This window comes from Trichosurus vulpecula, chromosome X (genome assembly GCF_011100635.1).
Source record: "Trichosurus vulpecula isolate mTriVul1 chromosome X, mTriVul1.pri, whole genome shotgun sequence".
In the NCBI taxonomy this organism is placed as follows: Eukaryota; Metazoa; Chordata; class Mammalia; order Diprotodontia; family Phalangeridae; genus Trichosurus; species Trichosurus vulpecula.
Genome location: NC_050582.1, coordinates 11,593,349 through 11,616,042, shown reverse-complemented (window position 1 = coordinate 11,616,042; position 22,694 = coordinate 11,593,349). Strand labels below are relative to the sequence as shown.

Below are 22,694 nucleotides of genomic sequence, written 5' to 3'. Positions count from 1 at the left end.
AATATATAAGGTCAAAGGCCATTTCTTCATAGAGAAGTGGTCAAAAGATCTGAATAAACAATTCTAAAAAGAAGAGTTGCAAACTATTGAAAAAAACACATGAAAGCTTACTCCAAATCACAAATAATAAGAAAAAACAACCCTGAGGTTTCACCTCACTCATAGCCAGGAAACTATCAGAGATGACTGAAGATGGGAATAGTTGATGTTGGAGGGATTGTGGAAGGATAGGCACACTAATGCATTGTTGATTGAGTAAATTGTTCGTATATTGTATATTAGTACAACTATTCTGGAAATCAATTTGGAATTATACAAATAAAGTGGCTGAAATGTTCATATGCTTTGACCCAGATTCTACTGTTAGGCATATACCCCAAGGAGGTCATTGATAAAAAGAAAAGCCCTATAGACACCAAAATATTTATAGTAACAATTTTATAGTAGCAAAGAACTGCAAAAAAGTGGGTACCTATTGATTGGGGAATGGCTAAACAAACCATAGTGCACGAATGTTGTTTGTCCTTCATTCTCGAAGAGGACCATGACATCGCAGAGGTGATGCCATGACATGCAAGTGAATTGGATTTAAGTGAGGGAAGGCTATGCAAATTCACCAGCTTCACTTTCTCCTCCAGAGCCATTTGCCAGATACACATCAGCATGATGGGAGGTGGCTCCAGATGCAGTGGGGGACCTTGGCCTTTTAAAGCTAAGGTCTTTAGCAAGTCTCAGTTTGACTGAGGCAATGCTCATTCAGTGATTAAGGCTAGGTAAAAAAATGAATCGAAGAATGGCATCTTTAACCTAGTCCATAAAAAAAATCAAACTGTGAGGGGAAGACCCTCAGGGTTTCTGGCCAAAACAGAACAATTCCTGTTTACATTCACTCTGAGACATGAATGTAATGTGCTATAAGAAATGACCCATATGATGACTACAGAGAAGCCTGGAAAGATTTATACGAATGATGCAAAGTGAAGTCAGCAGAACCAAGAAAATAATATACACAATGACTGCAACAACATAAATGGGAAGAACAACCACTGCAAACAACTAAAACCATAAAACAACTGAATAGAAATGTTGCAAAATTACAAAGAACAAGCTAGGCCCCAAAGATAAAATAGAAGACAACTCCCTTAACTCCTCTGCAGACATGGAAAGTTCGTGAGAGGGGCACATTACATATATTGTCAGGTGTTTTCTTTTGGGGGGGTGACATATTGATTGGTTTTGCTGATTTTTTTCTCTACTTCCTTTTTTTCTTTTTTTAAAAAATCCTGTGTTATAAGGGGTGGCTCTCTGGGAGAGAAGAGGGCAAGGGATGCAAGAGGAAATTTTGGAAAAGTAAAAACAGTGCCATTCTCCCATTCTCTGCCTTGCACAATCTCCTGCATCACTGAGACTGAGGCCATCTGACATCAATATCCTCAGTTCTCCGCCTCCATTTCTCAAACTTTGCTCAGCTTCCTCACCCTTTCACTACTTCCCTTCCCTTCTGTAAAAGAAGATGAGTTATCCCTACTAAAAGTCTACTTGCTCCCCGGATTTCATTCTCTCTTACCTCTTCTCAGACCTTACTCCAGTCATAACCCCTTGTTCCTACCCAATGCTTCTCAAGTCTCTGACTCCTCACTAGCCTCTTCCTATCTGCTTAGAGATATGCTCATGTCCTCAATACGTTGACTTTTCCTTGACCCCACTCTTCATCCTATCCCACTACCAATTGTTCCTCCCCTTCACCGCTTAAGCTTGTCAAAAAACATATTTGTTTCAACAAATGTAATTCAACTGTCATACACTATGTCCATCCACAATGTGTAAAGGTCCTAAGCTAGGCACTGAGGAAACAAAGTCAAAAATGAGAAAAGATTCTGCCCTCAAGGAACTTGGAGCTTAGGATATATAGATAAATAAGTATAAGGTTAAATAGAAATTTCAAGGTAGAAAGAACACTAAACAGGAAGCATCTCAGGGCAGGCTTCATGGAAGGGCTAGCAACTGAGCCAAATATTGAAAGATCAGGGATCTGATAGGCAGAAATAAGGAAGGCTAGAGAAGGGCTTGCAGGAATACAGAAGGTCCCCGGATTGCCCAGCCAAGGCCACAGCAAATAAGCCAGCTTGGCGGGAACACAGAGTGCTTGGAGAAAAGAAAATACTAACCAAGGCTGGGAAGGAGGCATGGGGTCAGGTTGTGAAGGACCTTAAATGGAATACTGAGGAGTTTGCATTTCATCCTAGAAGCAATAGGGACCCCCCCCAAAGTTTCTGGGCATGGTCAGAAAAAGATACACAAGTGTTCATAGACTTCAAGCTTAATATTCATCAACAGTATGGTATCCTATAGCAGCAAAACAAAACAAAACAACCACTAATGTGATCTGGGATACATTTACAGAAGCCTGGATTCCAGGGAGTCAACGAATCACCAGGTCATGCGAGCTCTATCTCTGGGAGTCTCTAAAATTATGTCTCCTTTTCTATTCTTGAGACTGTCACCCTAGTTTGATCCCTCTATACCACTCTCATGGACTCCTACAATAGCCTGATCACAGGCCTTCCTAGCTCTCCTCTCCTCTGATCTTGTCATCTTCTGAACCCTCAAAGCCCCTTCATCCAGGGAACCTTCTCTGATTCAGCCAGCTTGGTGACAACCTCTTCCTATCTACCACCCCTGACCCACCTCAGACCTATCACAGCTCAGGGCTGCAGAACTTTCTAATTCATTTCTCATGTAATATTATATATTCCAACATTCTTTGTTGGTGTCTTCTACATCCCACACATAAACTCCCGCAAAATCTTAAAGTTCACACCAAAACAAATAACTATCAAGAAAGTCTTGATCCTGAAAGGGGGATCAAAAGGGGAAAAAGGGAACTGGAACCTAAATGGGTATTTATCATTTAGGGAGTGTCTGAACCAATTGTGATATACAGCTGTAATGGAATAATGCTGTGCCATAAGACATGACAAAAGAAATAACTATAGAGGATCTTGGGTAGTATAAACTGATACAGAAGCAAGGGAACAACTGATAAAAGAAAAACAGCTTTTGAAAGACTTGAGAGCTCTGATGAATGCAATGATCCACCACGTCTCCAGAGGACCTATGATGAAGCATGTTGCCCACTTCCTGACAAAGAGGTGATGGATTCAAGGTGTAAAAAGAGACATGTTTCGGCCATGGATATATTTTGCTCAACTTATATATATTTGTTACAGGGATTTTTTCTTTTTCTCTTAGTTTAATTGGAGGAACAAGCATTAGTGATTTGGGGTTAGCAATATTGATGTCAGAAAAAGGCTATTGCAAAAAATATTAAATGCACAGAAAGGACCAGAAGGAAGTTCGGAGTGAAGAACAAATGGGAGAGTTTTGACAGTACCATGTAGAATTGTTATATCCTTTTTTTTAAAAGCAGTATTAAATGCAAATTCAGTTTCATGCAATCCTCTGTTTCCTACTATGTATATAAAAATGTTCTTTGTTTCTGTTTAAGTTCAGAATAATTTTTTTTAAAGAAAGGCACAACCTCCACAAATAAGGAGGTGATGGTCCTTATCTCATCCTTGATCAAATCACAACTACAGTGAAATACACTATAAAAGAAATTGTTAAGCTGGAGAGCAACCAAAGGGAGGCAGCTAGGATACTGAAAGGTTTTGAGTTTATGCCATACATGGTTTGGTTGAAAGAACTTGGGATGTTGTCAAGGCCAGAGAAGAGAAGATTCCATTAGATACAATAACTGTCGTCAAGTATTTGAGGGAAAAGGATGCAATTTGTTCTGTTTAGGCTAGTGAGCAGAATTGGAAGCAATGGGTAGAACTTGCAAAGAAGACAGTTTAGGCCTAATGTCAGAAAAAAAATTCCTGACAATTTGGACTATCCACAATAGAATGGCTTATCATAGAAGGGAGCAGATTTCCCCTCATTGCCGAGGCTGGATAGTCACTCATTAGGGATTTTTTTTTGGATATGCATTGGACTAGAAGACCCCTGAAATCTATATAGTCTGAAAACTATGAGTCTGATTTTGTAATTCTCTGCCTCTGATTGCTGTCGCTATGTCACTGTCTCCCCACTGGCCCATCCTCTTCAGTATCGGTGTTCTACTTCACTCACTATCCTATATAGATTGGTGGGAGGGAAGAGGAACAGGGACATGTTTTTTTTTACTCAAGTTACCCAAAATAGACAGGGAGGGAAAAAGGGGAAATATTCCTGTGTTGTTTACATATTCTACACATGCATAGTTCAAACAAATCAAGGCTTAATTTGAGTCTTCAGGACTAGACTCCAGTGTGGTTTCTAAATTTCTAACGCTAATCTCAATTTCATTCAGAAACTGGAGGGTGGGACCATGTGACCATGAGGCTCCAAAGTTTCATCAATCTTAATTTGAATGTACTGTTGGAAGTGGGTTCTGCTTAGGGACACTTGGAGGGACTTCTATGAACTTATGCACAGTGAACTGAGCAGAACCAGGAAGAAATATGTGCACAATGAACAGTAGAATGTAAAAGAAAACAACTTTGAAAGGCATCAGAACTCTAAGCAATACCATGCCTAACAATTGCATCAGTGAACTGTTGGCAAGGCTTGCCTCCCTTCTCCCAGAGGAAAGGTAGTGGATTATAGGTGTAGAATGAAGCATACCTTGCCAGATATGACCAATGTCCTGTTTGTTTTGCTTAACTGTACTTTGTACTTGGCATTTAGGTGGTTCAGTAGATAGAATTGGGGCCTGTAGTCAAAATCACTTACTAGCTGGGCAAGAAACTTAACCCTGTTTGCCTCAGTTTCCTCATCTGTAAAATGCGCTAGAGAAGGAAATGACAAACCACTCCAGTATCTTTGCCAAGAAAATCCCAAACAGGGTCACAAAGAGTCAGACACAACTAAAACAAATGAACAACAACAACTTTGTTGGGAGAGCATGGTCTACTGGGGTGGGGATGGTGGTGGTTTGGATGGGGAGAGTCATTGGGAAATGGTAACTATGTTTTTAAAGCATCAATAAAACATTTTTTTAAAATAATATTCAAAAGGAATTGGGGAGATAGTTCAATTTCTTTAAATTTCAGATCCTGGGGTCTGAAACCTCGCTCTCAGCCCAAGACTGTCCATGACATTTTTAGCCCAAACACCACTTGACTACTTTTTCCACTTTTAAAGTATTTGAGCTGGGAACAAGTAGCTGCAGTCTTCCTATCACATGCATGTTTGCACAGAGCTAGCTGGATTAAAGGTCATTACCCCTTTAGGAGAACAATTTCCCCCTTTGCACATAGCCACAGCAGCTCCTACATCAGCAGGAGACCTCACCTCTTCTACTGGGACACAGCCCCTCAAATCCCATTCACAAAGCCAAAAAAATTTAGGAGTAAATCTATGCAGTAACATTTTTAACACCTTCTTTCCCTCCCCCCACCCCCAAGTCTCTACCAGCCCCATAGCTGGGCTTCCATCCAACTCTGGTAGTCCCTGGGTAAAGGCCAGAGTTCAGATAAGTGGGAAGTTAGTCAAATAGATGAGTAAGTTTTGTTCCCCAAGATTTTAGTAAATTGATATATTTATTAAAACCCCACTGGCCAAATGTATTTAAACCCAACATACCTTAGAGAAATGCACCAAGAGAAAGTGAAACAAATTCAATCGTTGAATAAAAAGAGAAAACAACATTCAGGAAAAGCTGAAACACAATTACTTTCCACAGCCCGCCCTAGATATCAGCAGATAAAGAGGGATGGAGCTATGTGTTAACAGTTAAACTGGGCAATTGACTGAAATACCGGTGTCCTTGATATGAGCCTTGCAGAACCAAATTTGCTTTTTGTGCTTTGAGGTTCTTGCCTTTGGTTTTCATTTTTAATGAACAACTAAGCCCCAGCCAGACAGCTCCACGAGTGTCCCATGAAAGCGACTGTTCCATCTGAAGTTGGATTTTAAAGTAACAGCCCAAGCTTCTTCAATCAAATCATTTTATTTAAAAAAAAAAAACACTTCCAATGAGAAACAGCGTTTTTAGCAGAAAGACTTTGTTCTCTTTCCTACATGTATATTTCAAAAGACCATGTGTGTTATTCCAACCCTGTACATTTCAAATTGATCTGTAGTCAGTAATTCATTTAAAAAAAGACTACAGGGACAATATTGTGGATTTTAGCTCCTTTAAATTTAGCACTCAAAGAAAACTTGTTTAATCAAAAGGAGAACCTTTAGGTATTTACATGCATCTATTTTAAGAACATACAACTAACATGTGATGAGTCACTTCAGTAGACATTTTTAATTAATATAGTCATTAAGCACCCACAACTGATAAAACACAGATTTTCTTTTTCTTTTTACTAAATAATGAACTGCTCATATTCTATGGCATCTTATTTAGCTTTTCCAGCCAAAAGATGAAGCTCTTTTCTGTCACTATTCCTAATCTTGGAGGTTGATATTATTAAATGACAAAAGCAAAATATCCATCACCTCTTTTCCTTTTCTTCCTAATCTTTTAAGTTTCAGTCTATGTTGTCCTTAAAAAACAGTTAATGGAAGACCCCGAATGATGATGTTCTAAATGAACCCACTTTCTGGAAATAAAATGTGAGAATGCTACCCTTAGAAAGGTAATAAATCAATCCATCAAGAGAGGCTCCAATTTGTCCATGTGAATTCGAAGCCTGGATATCATGTGGAAAAAAGCCAGAGACTGTTGGGTCTTCCTCGGAGCACATTTCAAGAACACTGCCAAGCCTGAAAGGGAGCAAAGAGAAGAGATTTGTTACTTTAAATAAAAAGAAAGAAAAGAAAAAAAAGTTGATAGAAACTATGAAGTTCTGCTGAAGAGTGAACTTGCTGGCACTGGTCATGTGGAGCTCTGGATAATGGCTTTTGTGTTGAAAGACAAACGATTTTGAAAGTACCCTTTCTTTCCTTATATGTCTCTCTTAAAGAGTCTGTTCAAAGTACTCACTGGGTAGATTGCTAGGCCTGGAGTTGAAAAGAAAACTTGGGTTCCAGTCCCACTGAGGTCTTTTACTTGTTGGGTGACACTTAGGCCTTATTTAGTGCCTTAGATTCATTATCCCAAGGACACAAGATAGACAAAAAATTTACCATGACCAAACAAAGAATATAAGGTAGTGTACGGAAAATAGTCAAAAATACATTATTAATTTTTTTGGAAATAATCGTTTTTGCTACCCCCTCTGAATCAATACCAATTTATACCCTTGTTCATAAAACCTTGCTAAGTTGGTGAAAAAGTCCTTAAGTAACACTAATTCCAGGGTGTTATAACAAACGAAGTTTCTAGTTATTGCAGTATTCTTAGATATCACAAAGTTTCTTAGTCAAAAAGGTGCTGTAATGGGATCTCACATTGGTAGCAGTAAGAGAGTGATCACAGGAAAAATACTACTGTTCTTAGAATCCTTTTAAACAAAGAGAACATCTTAAGCAGTTTGCATAAATTTCTGCACATCTAGTTCTAGATAGAAATAAGATGAGATTGCCTAGTAAGATAACACAAAAAAGCTTATATCTTATACAAACTATTTGCTCTGATCACAGAAATTTGCTATAGAAGGAAAAAGCAGGGACATGTGACATACCCAAATTCAAACTCAAAACAAAATTAGTTATGGTCCTAAGTGCCTTTTACCTTAAACTGCAAGTCTCATCAATCACAGCCTGATACAGTTGCTTCTACTTTCAGGAAGCTGCAATAAGCAATAAAGATTTAGCAGGATTCATATACATAAGGGTTTTCATTAAACATTTTCCATTCTCAACTTTAAACTTGTCCTGATGTAAAAACCAAATATTAAAATCCTTTCTATCTATTGTACATAAACTTGCGGCTTCTCAGCAAGCTAAGTTCATTATTTATAATTTACATGACTCAAACAAGTTCTTTTCCCGGGGCTGATGACCTTGCCAATTCAGATAGTTTCCAGGGGCCTTGGCAATTTTACAAAATAAGGAGAAATAACATGGTCCCCAGGAAGGGGTTAATAGATAAACCTTGGGCCTGTCTGCTATCTTTTGCCTTTTCTCTGAGCACACTTATTCAAGGTCGAGGCTTTCTAAAAATCACGCAAAGGGTTTTACAAAACTTCTGTTCATGAAAATATTTCCCTTTCTCAGAAATGGCTTACAATTTATCTTGATATTATTATTTCCTAAGTATTAAACAATTTTTAAATTTGATCACCAAACCTTTTCCACATAATTGAAGAGGAAAAAAAAAAGAAAATTAAACATACCTTTGTAAATACTAGATTTAAGCAGTAACCTCAATAGTTTAGTTAACAATCTCACAAATTCTTAAATGATAGCAAAACAATTAAAGACAAAATTTGGTAATTTATGATTTCTTAAATGACAACACTACAAAACATTATAAGACATGGTCAATTAGAATGATTTAAAAGTTTTCTAACTCAGTACAATTCTTAGCCTAACAAAATTTAGGTTATAAAAGAAATTGCTTTTCTAACAACACAGATGATGAAGTTACTTACCAAGGTATGTAATAAGGAAAATTTTAGAAATATAACAATACCATAAACAATTATCATCTATTTAAACTTTAAAACCAAAACCAACCAATTAATTACCATTCCGGTGGCTTTACCTCAGTCAGATGTGATCCCAAATTGCCTGATACAGAGAATCATTCACCTCACATTGAAGAAAATTCACATAAAATTAATGAATATGAAGCAATTATATTCAACTTAAAACAATCTATATTCAAATAGCATTTATTTTATGCCAAGCATTGTGCTAAGCACCTTTATAATCATGCTATCTTTGTAATATCCCTGGGAATGAATTCCACCACCATGCCCCTATTGAACAGTAAACTCAAAGTAAATAGAATTTTCTTGGGGCTATATAGTTAATAAACTTCTCAATGCCAAATAACAATATGCACTTTTTAAAATTATTCAAATATACATTTCTAAGTTCCATTCACATTTTTGTTGGGAAAGTTTTGCAAACAGTTTGGAATCACCTATTATAAGCAGGTTGATTTAAAGTGTGCTGGGCCAGTATTCCAACTACTTCTTTTGGCCCCGGTAAAAAGGAAGCCTAAGGAATTTGAATCATTGCTAAAAAGGTATAGTCAGCTTCCCCTCGAGGCAGAGGAGTTTGATAATTAATTGAACAGTAATAATAATAATAATAATTCACAATAACCAATATCTTTACCACAGCTAATATCCATATTAGATTTAATAGAACCTACCCACAAATCTAGCCCAAAAGGTGGGAGGACATAATTCTTTCTATCTCTCTAGAACTTTATTGGTTTTTAACATTAAAACAATAATCCCAAAAAACCTAGTTAACAATCTTACAAGTTTCCTAAGTGCTGGCTGAATTGTTTTCACTGTGACCTTCTATTAACTACAGGTAAGGGTAGGAATACCTGGTTTTCTAAATGGCAATTATAAAACATAACAAGACAGGGTTAGCAAGGCTGAGAAAGAAACTTAACCAGTTCTACACAATTGTTTTCATTTTTTAGTTTCAACAAAATTCAGATTAAAAATTGCTTTGTCTAACACTATTTTTAGCTCACAATGTTCACTCAAGTTTTACAATATAGGAGAATTTTACTACATTTAGAAGTACAATAATAGTACAAACAGGAAAATTTCAGATGACATTAATTGCATTCCCAAATCATTACATATATTGGGTTTACCAAGCATAGAGGCTTTTCTTCTCTCCCCACAGTTGCAGAGCTTGGCTGTGGACTGGGGGTGGTCCAGCCAGGAATTTGGGAAAGGGGAGGGGGACTAAGGACTGGGGAGTGCTGGAAAGCTGTAGAGTCCAGCACCTGAGTTAAAGGTCTGAGGAGTCATTGAGGAGGGTTCCTGAGGAACCTTTGCTTCCTAATAGGGGTTGCTGGGCTTTGGGAAACTTGGACCAAAAATTCCAGGTTCTGGTGGTGTGGGAGCAAGGACTTGGGGGCTTGAGAGGAGAGGTTCCTCTGCTTGCTTAGAAGTGTGGGCGTCAGGGCCTCCAGGGGTCCAGGGCTGTTGTCAGTGGGGAATGAGAGGGCGACAAAGTGGCAAAATAGAGAACAGGGAGTAGAGCTTTTGTTGCAACATGTATTTTAATTTTTGCAGTTTCAATGTTATTATAATTTAGTTTATATTGAGACTTTAGGTCAAAAAACATCAAAATAAAGGGCCTAAATAAGAAAAAGCAGCTAGTAAACAGGGCAATTATTTTGAAAAGGAGCCAACTCTCTATTGTATATTCACAGCTGAATCACTTTTTAAACTTTCCCAGTAGCAAACTTAGGAAGACCACAGCAAGCTAGAAATATAGATAGATAGATAGATAGATAGATAGATAGATAGATAGATAGATAGATAGATAGATAGATAGATACATATACATATAGATATATTGATAGATATAGATAATTCCTATTCTAAGAAGTATTTTTGTTTCCCAGGAATACAGTAACAGTCTTTCCAGTCAAATATGTTCAGATTGGCTCTAATTCTCTGCTCTTATTTCTCTCTTTTGGAAGCTTTAAGCCACTTGTTTCAAACTCAAATAGGAATGAGGATCACTAAATTGCACATAAGGATCTCTATAGTTGTACATAAAAAACTACTTATTAATTCTATTTATTTACTTAATACCTTTATGTTATTAAGTATTTTCCAATTCTGTTTGTAGGATCATTACTAAAGTTCTTAATTCTAAAAATTGGGGAAGCATATTCTAGATTTTTTTAAAGTCCTTTTTCCAGTTTTTTATTTATACTAGTCTCATGGTGATTCTTATTAACCACACATGAAATAAAACATCTTTGTATATACTTCTGACCTTGAGCTGGAATTCTTAACCCCCACAAGGAGTCTACAGATAGATTGGGGGGGGATATAGAAAAAATATGTATCTTTTGTCATTTAAACTGAATTTTCTTCACATTCATACGTGTATTATTATTTTGAGAAAGGTTTCTATGCTTCACCAGATTTTCTATGGTTAACAGAATCTGCTGAAGAATTTTTAGCTGCTCTAACTTTTATCGCAGCCCTGGCTCAGTCCGAGACAGGTGAAAAGATCTTAATGGTTCTAATTTTTACTTGAGTAAGTTTTACTTCTGTGTTCGCTCCTTAAAAACTTTTTTGAAAGTGAGAACCTTGAATCCTCCAGCCAAGGTGAGTGGGACTCTAGAAAAGATCCAGTGGCGCTTTGTCCCTTCTTGCCCATACTGGGAAACTCAAAGTGTCTCTTTTTTCAGATCTATGCATTTTCTGAATTTGCCTTAATGCCAAATAATATAATAAATTCTGACTTTATCTTAAACATCAAATTTAGGAGTAACACATTTCACTTAACTCTAAGGGGAGAAGATCCCCATTTTCTTTCTTATCTCTCTTCACATTCCAAATTTGGCCAAAATTGGAATGGAGAAAGAAAGAGCATTTTCTTATTTCAACAACTTCAACAACAAAGAGTCAGATAACATATTCTCTTCACACAGAGATACATAACACAAAACAGATACAGACAGAAAATGACAGGACACACAAAAAGGATTTCTAGAAATCTGGCATTTTTCTTTTCCCTTTCTACTTTGGTAACTCCCAATTAGCTAGTCTATCCCCTAGTGGGTTATTGTCACTCATCCCTGGGCTTAGGCTCACAAGGTCATGCCCCAACCACAATGTCATGCTTAATTGTTCTTTGTACCATAGGAACTTTTTCTTCTGGAGTAAGACATATTTTTAAAATGTTCCATATGGAAAAGGTTGACATTGGGAAGTATTCTGGTCCATCCTTCCTTAATCTTTTACTCATTTGTTTTCTGATAATCTCCCATCTTTCTAAAGCAATTATACCTTCTTGTTTTTGCTCTTCTGTTATACAAAAACCTCTTTCTGTTACAATTTTTCTTAATACTTGCAGATACAGATCCCCATCCTTAAATTGTATCTGCCCCATAGTTAAATTTTCTAAATCTACTTTTCTAACTCTCTAAATCTCTAAAATTTCTGCAATTCCCCAGTAAGCCCAGTTATTATTAATCCTCTTACCTCTTCCTTGCATATGCTCTGGAGCCTGTATTGGTAAGACGTTACTTCAGCCCCATCAAGTCTCAGACTTGTGGTCCCTGTTCCAAGAGCCAACTGCGCCAGCAGTGGCGTGAATATATGATGAAGTAATTGACACAAAAACTTAACTGGTATTCACACGTGTGTATTCTAAAGGTATTTTGAGACACCCTAGAAAGCAAAGCCTCATTCTCTATAAATAAGTAAAAAGCCTTCCAAAAGCAATGCAGAGCCAAGGATGTCTTCTTTTAAAGGTACTAAATCCCTGCCCACCTGTTCCTTAAGGATTTCAGAAAAAACAACGATAGGTGTGCATTCACTGGAGAATAATGAGGTAAAGCATTTCTAAACTCAGAGAGGGTACCAGAGTAAAGGTCATCTTTTAAACCATTCTGTTCAGCCACGTCTTTCCTTTGGTCTTTTCACGGCCTATATGAGTTCAAGATGTCACTGGGTACCATGATAGAAGGCAAATATTTGTCAGTGAACAACGTGCAAACTATTTGCTGAGTGCAAATATTCTTACACTTCCCTTCTACAATCTTAAAAATCCCCTGAAGAAATCCCCAGAGACTGCCATGCTTACTGTTGATAATGATACCAGAAGTGGTGATTTGTATTGTCAGCTTATGAATAAATAAACCCATCTGGTACATGAAGTATTTCGGCAGCAGTGCCCAGCGACAACACTGTATGGGCCTATTATTCAAGTGAGGTAGCAAGCCCCTCAGGACACTCTCTTCTTGTGTAGCCCTCAAAAGGATATAAAATGCTTACTTCAGATGGTATATGGATACCCAAGTTCTTCCAGGGTCTATACTGAGTTTTTCAGAACTTGGTCTATATGTTCATATTTATGCAATTATATTTGAAACATGACTAGCATATTTTTAGGGAGCAACAGACTAGCAGGGCCACAATTATTTCCCATGCACTGGTGGCATCTAATGTTTCCTATTTTTGTTTTTTTTTTTAACAAAGCCCCTTGGTACATATGACCAACTATGGTGGATTAAATCAAAAACTAAGGCTGTGGTCAATCAAAGGCACTCTGTTTGGAGGCAGTGTGGTGCTGACGAATGAACATTTGTAATTTTATTACCTGTGTGACCTTGGATCAGATGATGAGTAGGCATCATAAGCAGCATATTTTATTTGTACTGTAAACTAACCATTAAAGGAAGTCCAGGAACAATGAGGAAAAGTCTATCCCACTCCTATGCCAAAGGGAATAGTGTTGTGGGTTTGGGGGTAGACTTAGTGATATTTGTATTTAATTATTAAGTGATAATGGTTAGTAGTTTCCACAAATGTCCTTTTCACTAGTTCATCATGGCATTTTGGCTTCTCAAGACTATGCCACTGGAAGAAAAGTTGTGACAGGCCTCAGCAGATGGAAGGATTTTACATGTGAGTACAATGATGACTTGTCCAAAGACTAGCCCAGCTATGTTTGAAAAGGCTTCGAGCATCTAAATATCAATTGGTAACAGTACTAAATTCATAAGGATTAGCTGCAAAACACAATTCAAAGACCATTTTAAGATGCTGTTGGAGACAGCCATTTTGGATTTCTCCTTCACAAAACCATTTCATAGGAGGGTTGGTTTATTTCATTAGAAGTTTGTCCATATAACTAATTGTTTGATCCTTTCCATAGTAGACTTTGGTGAGTTATGTTAACAGTGCAAAGGCAGACAATCAAAGAGTGAGAAGGTAGAGTTGGCTGCATATTTAAACATTATAGGACAGTTTTATGATAGTGATAGCAAACAACAGTGTTGTTCAGAGTGTCTGATTCTTCATGACCCCACTTGGCAAAGCATCTTCACAAAGATACTGCAGTGGTTTGCCATTTTCTTCTCCAGCTCATTTTACACGTTAGGAAACTGAGGCAAACAGGGTTAAGTGCCTTGCCCAGGGTCAGGTAGTAAGTGTCTTGAGGCCAGATTTGGACTTGGTTCTTCCTGACTCCAGGCCCAACGGTCTATCCAGTGGGCCATCTAGCTGTGTTAGCAAACAGTAGAGAGGAGAAAGTGTTAGAGGTTACTTACCACCTAAGTGCTTCCCTAAATACCAATCCTATTGCATTCAAATGACCTCTAAATGAAGCAGGGAATCTTAGATTGGTAATTTTCTAAGTCCCCCCCCCAACTATAGAGATATCTACTTAAAATTCAAACTATTTTTTAAACTATGATCTTATATTTGTTTATCTACTTGTTTTTTTTCCAAAAAATTTTTTATTTAATATTTTTAGTTTTCAGCATTGATTTTCACAAGAGTTTGAATTACAAATTTTCTCCGCATTTCTACCCTTCTTCCTGCCCACTCCAAGATGGCATATATTCTGGTTGCCCCATTCTCCAGTCAGCCCTCCCTTCTGTCACCCCACTCCCCCCATCCCCTTTTCCCTTACTTTCTTGTAGGGCAAGATAAATTTCTATGCCCCATTGCCTGTGTATCTTATTTCTATCTATTTGTTTACATATAGCCAAGAGTTTACTGGAAAGGTTGTGATTTTTTTATTTCGAAAGCAAAACTAGTTCTTTCTTTGTAAAAAAGACACTTTGTTAGGGTGAGGAGTGGGAAAAAATGTGAACCTGACTTTTGTCTGAAAACTGGAATCATACTTGATATAGACATTAGTAGTTACTGACCTTTATTTGGGGCAGAATTATATGTGATTAAAGGGTAGGACTTGGAGCCAGGAAAAACAGAGTTTGAAAAGACTGAAATACTGGAAGTGGCAATTTAAAACGATGGAAAAGTTGGTGATCCACATTGTTGGAGGGAGCTTCCACAGTAGAAGTTCCTTACAGTGAAATGGAAGAGATAAGGGAGAGGGACAGAGAGACAGAGACAGAGAGAGTACTTTAGATAGGCTGATTAGTGTAGTACACAGATTCTTAAAATGTGGCCTATGGATAGATTTTGGGGGATCCAGTGAACTTGGATGGGAACAAGATTGAAGCTTTATTTTAATTTTAAATTTTATTATTTTAAAATTAAGTGTTAAAATTAAAATTAAACATTTTATTATGGTTAAATATTTAAATTAAATATTAAAATTTCAATTTTATTATTTTGTTTCCTTTGTAATTGTATACATTTTATTTTATACATTTAAAAACCTTGCTCTGAGAAGGGAGGCAAAGACCTCACTAGATGATGGCCAAAGGGGGACAGGATACACAAAAAGGGTGAAGTGGCCCTAGCTAGTGGATAGAGTTGGAATTGGAGTCAAGATTTGGATTGAGGTCTGGCTTTTGATACCTTTGGCAGGCCACTTTATCTCTGAGCCTCTATCAGTCTAAAAGGGGGATAGTAACTGTAACATTGACCTTACAAGATTGTTTAGAGAATCAGATGAGATAAGGTATGTGAGGTACCTTAAACCTTAGTGTTTGTAAGGCACTGTAATGATTGACATTGGATATCCCCCCTCTGTTGGGTGGGGGTAGAGTTCTTAGCCCTAGTAGTTCCACATTTGGAGTGGGTAACCTATAAGAAAATAAGAAGTGATAGTGTTAGAAGGGAGAACTTCTTGACTCCATGCCTAGGATGTTATTATGTAAGAGGCTACACTGTCTTTTACTTGATCTTGAACCACTTTGTGTCAATGCTAATTTTCCCCAAATCTTTTCAATGTTTTTCTTTTCTCTTTCCTCTCTGACTCCGACCCACCCCACCCCCACCCCAGAGAGTTATAACAACACCTTAACTTGGGCAAGGTCATCTCAGATGGAGACAAGTGAAGAGGTTGAATCTGTGCCCACAGTGGGGGCCCCCCAGGGTGGGGGGGGGGCTCTCATTTATTGTGGTTTCCTCTTATTGAATTAACACTGTATAGCTTTTAGAACAGCTAAGCCGTACACCAACTCGCCTCCCCCAACTTTGCTTTATAGGTGACTATGGGGGGGAGGGGCTAGAACGCAGGCATGCTCACAATGAAAAGTGGGCGGGGCTCAGGACAACGGTAGCTGTGTTCCCGCCCAGTTCTCATCACAGCTTCTCCGGCTGCTCACCGCTCTAGTTGTGCTTGGCCTCTTCTCCTCAGAGTCTGTTCTCCTCACAGATATTCTGTTGTCCTTGGGGACTTTTTGTTTTGTTCTCCCGGGAGACCTTTTGTTCTCCCGGGAGACTTTTTGTCCCCTCAAGGTCTGTTCTCTGATATTTTTTTTTCCGAGATTTTTTCCTTCCCGGGAGATTCTGTTCTCCTGGTAGACTTTTTCTCCTGAGACTTGTGGCCTTTTCGGGCCCTTATCTCTGAGACGTTTTTTGTTCTTCCCAGAGACTCATTCTTGTCAAAGATTTTTCTCATCCCAGAGACTTTTTTTCAAGAGACTTTTCACCTCCCCGAAGACTTTTTCTCCTCAAGGGACTTTTCCTTTGTCTCCACAGGTACTTTTCCTCCTCCTCCAAGACTTTGGGCCTCCCCAGAGACTTTTCTCAGTGCACCCTTCCTCTTCCCCTCCCCCCACCTGGCATCGGAATTGACCGTTGGTGCCTCCATCTTCTCTGAAGGCTGCAGCATCGTATTGTCTTCACCGTAGTTGTTATCTGCAAATACCGGGTCGGTGACGTGGTACTGAGTGAGTGTGTCCGTCCGTCCTTGTGGGTTGGGCCCCCTGCCTCCCTCCCAGGCCTCTGCCTCCGTTGCCCTCCCAGTCGGGTCCCCTGCTCTCCTTTCCCCTGGGGTTGGTCAGGTCCCATCGGGTCCCTGCGTCAGGCGGCTGCCCGCCAGGCCTCCTCCACCACCACCTCCGTCACCGCCGCCATCGTCGCCATTGTCGTAAAGGCCTCCTCCACCTGAGCGGCCTTCACCTCCATCTCCCCACCCCCACCTCAACTAGTTCTCTCCCCTCCCCCACCAGGGTCCAGGCCAAGGCCAAGACCTGCGTCTTCCCACCTTGGTGTCCCCCCCTGAATCGGAGCCAGAACCACCGGGCACTATCCCTACTCCTTGCCGCACCCATTGCCCTCCCCCTCCCCTTGGTCACCGGAGCCACAGACACTCCTTGGGCCGCTGGTATGGCGACACCCACGTCCCCCACAGACATGGACATTTCGGAATTCGAACTGGCCTCCTGCAGTATCAGCACCACCACCATCACTACCACCACCACCATCACTACCACGACCATCACCACCACCACCACCACCACCACCACCACCACCACCATCACCACAACTTCCACGCCCTTGGTGTCGACCCCACCCTCCTTCATGTCCCTGGGATCTGTGACTATAGACGAAGAGTCTATGCTGGTGTCGGGCTACGGCGCCGCAGCTTCTGGGGCACCCGTCTCCATGGAACAGGAATTTGAGGCCCTGGATGCCAGCAATGGATGGCGCCAAGCCTACCTCGAGGTGGCCAACCAGTGCCAGGACTACCCATGCCGCATTGCACGGGCCTTAGGGAACAGATTCCGCAACCGCTACCGAGACGTGAACCCCTACGACCACAGCCGGGTTCGCCTGAAGGTGGTCCCCCCAGTGCCTGGGGCGGGGTTCCACCCAGACCTCAGCTTACCTTTGGCCGAGTCCGAGGGTTCCTGCTCTTTCTCCTCCGAATCCTTCAACATCGGAGACGGACGCGCAGGCAGAGACGACAACGACTACATCAACGCCAGCTTCGTGGTGGTGGAGGAGGCCCAGCGGAGCTACATCCTGACACAGGGGCCCATGGCCAGCACATGCAGCCACTTCTGGCTCATGGTGTGGCAGCAGAACAGCAGGGCCGTGATAATGCTTAACCAGGTGGTGGAGAACGACTCCATCAAGTGCTCCCAGTACTGGCCCCCCTGCCAGGGCCAGAGTCTCGTCTTTGACGATGTCGGCATCAGAGTTCTCACGCTGGGTGAGGAGGTACAGCCCTACCACACTGTCCACTACCTGAGGGTGGAGAACGCGATGGAGGGAGAGACCAGGGACATCTCCCACTTCCAGTACACCAGCTGGCCCGACTTTGGGGTGCCTGAATCGCCTGCTTCCTTCCTTTCTTTCCTTTTCATGGTGCGGGAGTCCGGCTCCCTCAGCTATGAGCCAGGGCCTGCGGTTATCCATTGCAGCGCCGGCATCGGGCGCTCAGGCATCTTTGCTCTGATTGATGCCTGTCTGGTCCTGATGGAGAGGAGAGATGACCCCTTTTTCCTGAATATCACACAAGTATTGGTGGGCCTGAGAAAGTACCGGATGGGACTTATTCAGACCCCAGAACAGCTGAGATTCTCATACATGGCTGTTATTGAAGGGGCAAAATTCCTTATGGGAGATGAAAACATCAAGAAAAAGTGGAAAGAACTTACCAAGGAAGACCATGCTCGCAGCTACAGCTTTGACGATTCTCCACCTCCAACTGGAATGTTAAATAAAACATACAAAGATTTCAGGGTGTTTTTAGAGGAGGATGAAGATGATGACAACGAAGACGACTTCGAAGACGACTTCGAAGACGACTTCGAAGACACAGATGATGACACAGATGAGGAGTCAGATTATTCAGATCTAGCCACTAGAATGCCAGATTCCGATGAAGAAAGTTCTGGGGTTGGTTCGAAGAAACGTCGCCGGGACGATTGTAAAGCTAGTACCAGTGAGGATGGGAATGACAAAGAAACACCAACTAACACTGCAAGTAAAAGAAAAAGGCTCAATCCACAGGACTAGTGAATAATTTCAGGCATGCAAAGAAAGACCAACTTAAAATCCTCTAATTGATCTAAGGCAGGAGAAAATATCTCAAAAGCACATGTTTACAATGTGTACTATATAAATGCAGAGTAAAGAGTGCCACTGGCAAAACCCTTTAATTTGTTGTTAAGTGTTTTAGATGCTTTCAAAAAATTTAGACCTTTTAAAAACCATAAATTTGATTAGTTGTTAAATATTTTTAAGATGCTTATGTGAGTTGTAAAAAGGAACAAAATGGATGAAAACACTTTTATTATGCTGCTATTCTTTAGGTGTTTTATGTTTTGGTCAGATTAAGTGTTTTTAAACTAAAAAAAAATTATTAAGATGTTTATCATTTTAAAGTGCATTTTAGCTCCTCAAAGACCACCAACCTTGACTTTTGAAAAATTTAATGATATATTATAAACTTAATATTGAGTAGCCATACAAGTAAATAACTTAGTATCTGTTACATTACTAGAAAATATTTATCTATTTAACTATTTAAATTACTTAGTAATTATTTAGATTACTTTGCCAGCATTTAATGTTTTCTTAACTGAAAAAATATTTAAATTTTAAATAAGATGTTTATGATTTGACATGCATTTTAGTAACTTCAGAGATTGACTGATTTTAAATAAATTATAGTAAACTTAATGTTAGATAGCAATATAAATAACTTATTTAGTATCTGTTTACATTACTGGAAAAATACTAATTTAACTATTTAAAGTACTTAGTAACTATGTAAATTATTTTACCAGCTTTAAATATTGTCACTAAAAAAATTAAGACTTTAACTAAGATAGGTATCATTTTAACATGCATTTTAGTAACTATAAAGATTGACTGTTTTTAATAATTTACTGTAAGCTTAATATTCAACATCATCATAACTAAACTTGCTTAGCAACTGTTTCTGTTTATGTTAATTTAAATTGATTAAAGTAAAACAACTTTTCAGGCTTCATCAGACTTTTATCCATTTCTTCTCATGTGTTTTTCCTTTTATATTGTCATAGTGTACACTCTTTAGTGGTTCTGCTTTTTGTCTTTTGCATTATTTCATGAAGGTTTTTCCCCAGATTTCTTTATATTCTTTATATATTTCTGTCTTCATTGCATTTTGGTATTCTATTACATTAAGGTACCATGGTTTATTTGATCATTCCTCCTCTTTTGAATACTTAAGTTGCTTTCAGGTTTCTTTAATTACAAATAATGTTGCTTTAAAAGTCTTTAAACCTCCTTTTTTGTTTGCTTTTGACAAACTTTTCAAGTTTCTGCAATAGAATTATTAGGTCAAAGGTTATCTTTCTGTAACTTGCTAAAAACTGCTAGATGGATCTCCACAAAAATTCTCTACCTGTTTTCAGTTCTACTAGCAATGAATGAATGTACTTGTTTCTTCACAACCCTACTAGAATTTAGTTTCATTTGGATTGATCATTTTTGCCAGCGTAATAGGTGTGAGTGTTGTGCCGAAAAAAGCGAGTGAGACCCGGATAGAAATTTACATGTGGATTTATTGAAGCCCGCGACTGTTCGGAGTAATTACTCAGATCAAATAGCCCTGAGTAAAGGACGGGAAAGAGTATTTAAAGGGGAAGAACACAAGTAGATTTCCGTGGTGATGGGGACACAAACAGTGGGACAAGCTGAGGCAGGATTATTTCCGTGGAGAAGGGAACACAAACAGTGGGGTCCGTGGAGATGGGAGTACAAACAGTGGGGTGAGCTGGGGCAAGATGGAGAAACTGGAGGGGGGGCAAGGCATAACATTCCCCACTTTTTTTTCAAAGTGTGTAAATTCTTTGATACATTCTCAAGGGGATCTGTTACAAGAATCAGGAGGACTGGGATTTGCAAATCGGTAATGGAGATCCCTAATCAATAGGAGTTTAACAGAGTTTATGCGGGACTTAACAAATTGCAGAAAACGATTAATGAGGCAGGGGCCCACAAACAGAGCTATAATGAAGAGGAGGAGGGGGCCAGCCAGGGTCATCACCAGGGTAGTGAGCCAAGGGGATCTACGGAACAGGGACTGATACCAGTTCTCAGAGTTTTCCAGCTCCTTCTGTCTATTGGCAATATTTTGGCGTACCAACCTCAGGCTTTCCTGCACCACCCCAGAGTTGTTAGCATAGAAACAACAAGCCTCTCCCAGGGCCACACATAGGCCACCCTGCTTGAGAAAAAGAAGGTCAAGGCCTCTGCGATTCTGGAGGGCCACCTCCGCCAACGAGTCCACTTGTTTCTCTAGGACTGAGATGGACTGCTCTATGTGGGAGAGGTCAGTGTTTACCTGTGCACTTAAGGCCTTATAGTTGAGATCCCCTTTGACTAGGGCTGCTGTCCCAGTGGCGGTGGAGCCCACAAGCCCCAGGCCCACTAAGATGGGGATGAGGAGTGGTATTGTTCACCTTTTATGGTAACTCAGTTGCCCTTCGGTGGGGGGGGGGGATAGCGCCAGCCTTCCTCACCCGGGAGGAGGGAAACCCAGGGAATTATGGCCACCAAGATGCACAGGGGGCCCTCTGGGTGTTGTTGGTGTCTGAGGAACACAGTAGCAGAGACACACTGGGTAAGGCCATTGTGACATGCCCACCAGGCTCCTGGAGGGGCTGGGAAGTAGTCTGAATTGGAGGCCTGAATCTCCTGAGTTTGTTTGCAAATGGAGCCATACTGAGAACTGGATAAAGTGGTGTTAGATGATGTAAGGCAAAGGCCTGTTCCCTGCACATCCCCAAGGGTGAGCCATGGTCGGTTCCACTTGCAGTTCTCCGTGTTGGAGGTAGAGGTGACGGAGGCATTTAGTGCCACCACTACATAATAAGGAGGCTGGGGCTTAACACAGATCCAACAATTTTTGCCCAGTATGTGGTTAGAGCTGTTAAGTGTCTTATGAACAGCCGATAAAAGGGCAAGCAAGGAAACCTGATAGGTGTGGGGTGACTGAGTAATGGGTGTTGGGGCAGGGATGGCTAGGTTCCCTAATGGGGCAGGGATGGCCAGGTCCCCTATTGGGCCAATGGGATGGGGACCTGGTAAAGGCTTCTTGGTCACAGTCAAGGTCGCTGTCTCTCCCACGTGCGGAAACCCCTTGGTCACCCAAGGGATAATAATGAGTCCCAGTACCCGAGAGACTGGGCCTCATCCAGGCAGGGTCAAAAGGATTTAGGACAATAAAATTGAGTTTGGGGTGCCAAGGGTCAGATTCGATTGTACGGATACGGAGTAACGGGTCCGAGGCTTGGTCCGAGCCCCTAATGCTGCCCGGTGGGACACACAGGGAGTCACTAAGGTCAGTTGAGGGGAGGTTGTAGGCCGTGACACAAGGGCAGGCACATGTGGTTGGGCATCCTGAAGTAGAACAGAGCAGGTAGCCTACATCTGCAGGTGGGCCCTTAAAAAGGGTATTGAAGGGGAGAGGTATGTCTTTGTGACTTTGGAAAGTCCAGGACTGTTTGTTCCCTGTAGTGATTACCCAAGTAGGGCTTGGTTTGGGGGCATGGGGATTGCGAGGGACCCAGGGGGTAACAGGAGGATCAAAAAGACGGTTGGACAGTCTTAGCTTTAGGGGCGGATATAGCTGCTTTCACATGGCTGTGGTGGGGCCAGACAGGAATGGAGTTAACCTTGAATGCAGATGGAGTGGTCAGGATGACAGTGTAAGGGTCTTTCCACTTAGGCTTGAGAGCAGAGGCTGTATGTTTTCAGACTAGGACAGAGTCCCCAGGCTGGAAGCAGTGGAGGTGGTCAGAAGTTGGAGTAGGTGGGGCTTCCCAGACAGATTTATGAAGCTGAGACTGGGTATGTTGCAGACCCTGTGGGAACTTAATGAGGGAAGCGTTAATAGGAGGGGGCCGCCCAAAAATAATTTCAAAGGGAGTCAAACCTAGTTTA

The 22,694-nt window shown here is 40.5% G+C and overlaps 1 protein-coding gene across 1 annotated transcript; it reads left to right on the top strand.

The window, feature by feature from the left end:
* Positions 1–17,417: 17,417 nt before the first annotated feature.
* Positions 17,418–18,776, top strand: LOC118832703 (tyrosine-protein phosphatase non-receptor type 2-like). The gene is made up of 2 exons (XM_036740032.1): positions 17,418–17,590; positions 17,711–18,776. Exons 1-2 carry the CDS (start codon positions 17,418–17,420, stop codon positions 18,774–18,776), a joined length of 1,239 nt encoding a protein of 412 aa, XP_036595927.1.
* Positions 18,777–22,694: the final 3,918 nt, after the last annotated feature.

What these genes read in the sequence shown, in the direction of transcription:
- LOC118832703 (XM_036740032.1), top strand. Translation starts at nt 17,418, where the DNA reads ATGGAACAGGAATTTGAGGCCCTGGATGCCAGCAATGGATGGCGCCAA. An exon ending in CACAGCCGGGTTCGCCTGAA is followed by an intron (nt 17,591 to 17,710) that starts GGTGGTCCCCCC and finishes CGGACGCGCAGG; the next exon opens with CAGAGACGACAACGACTACA.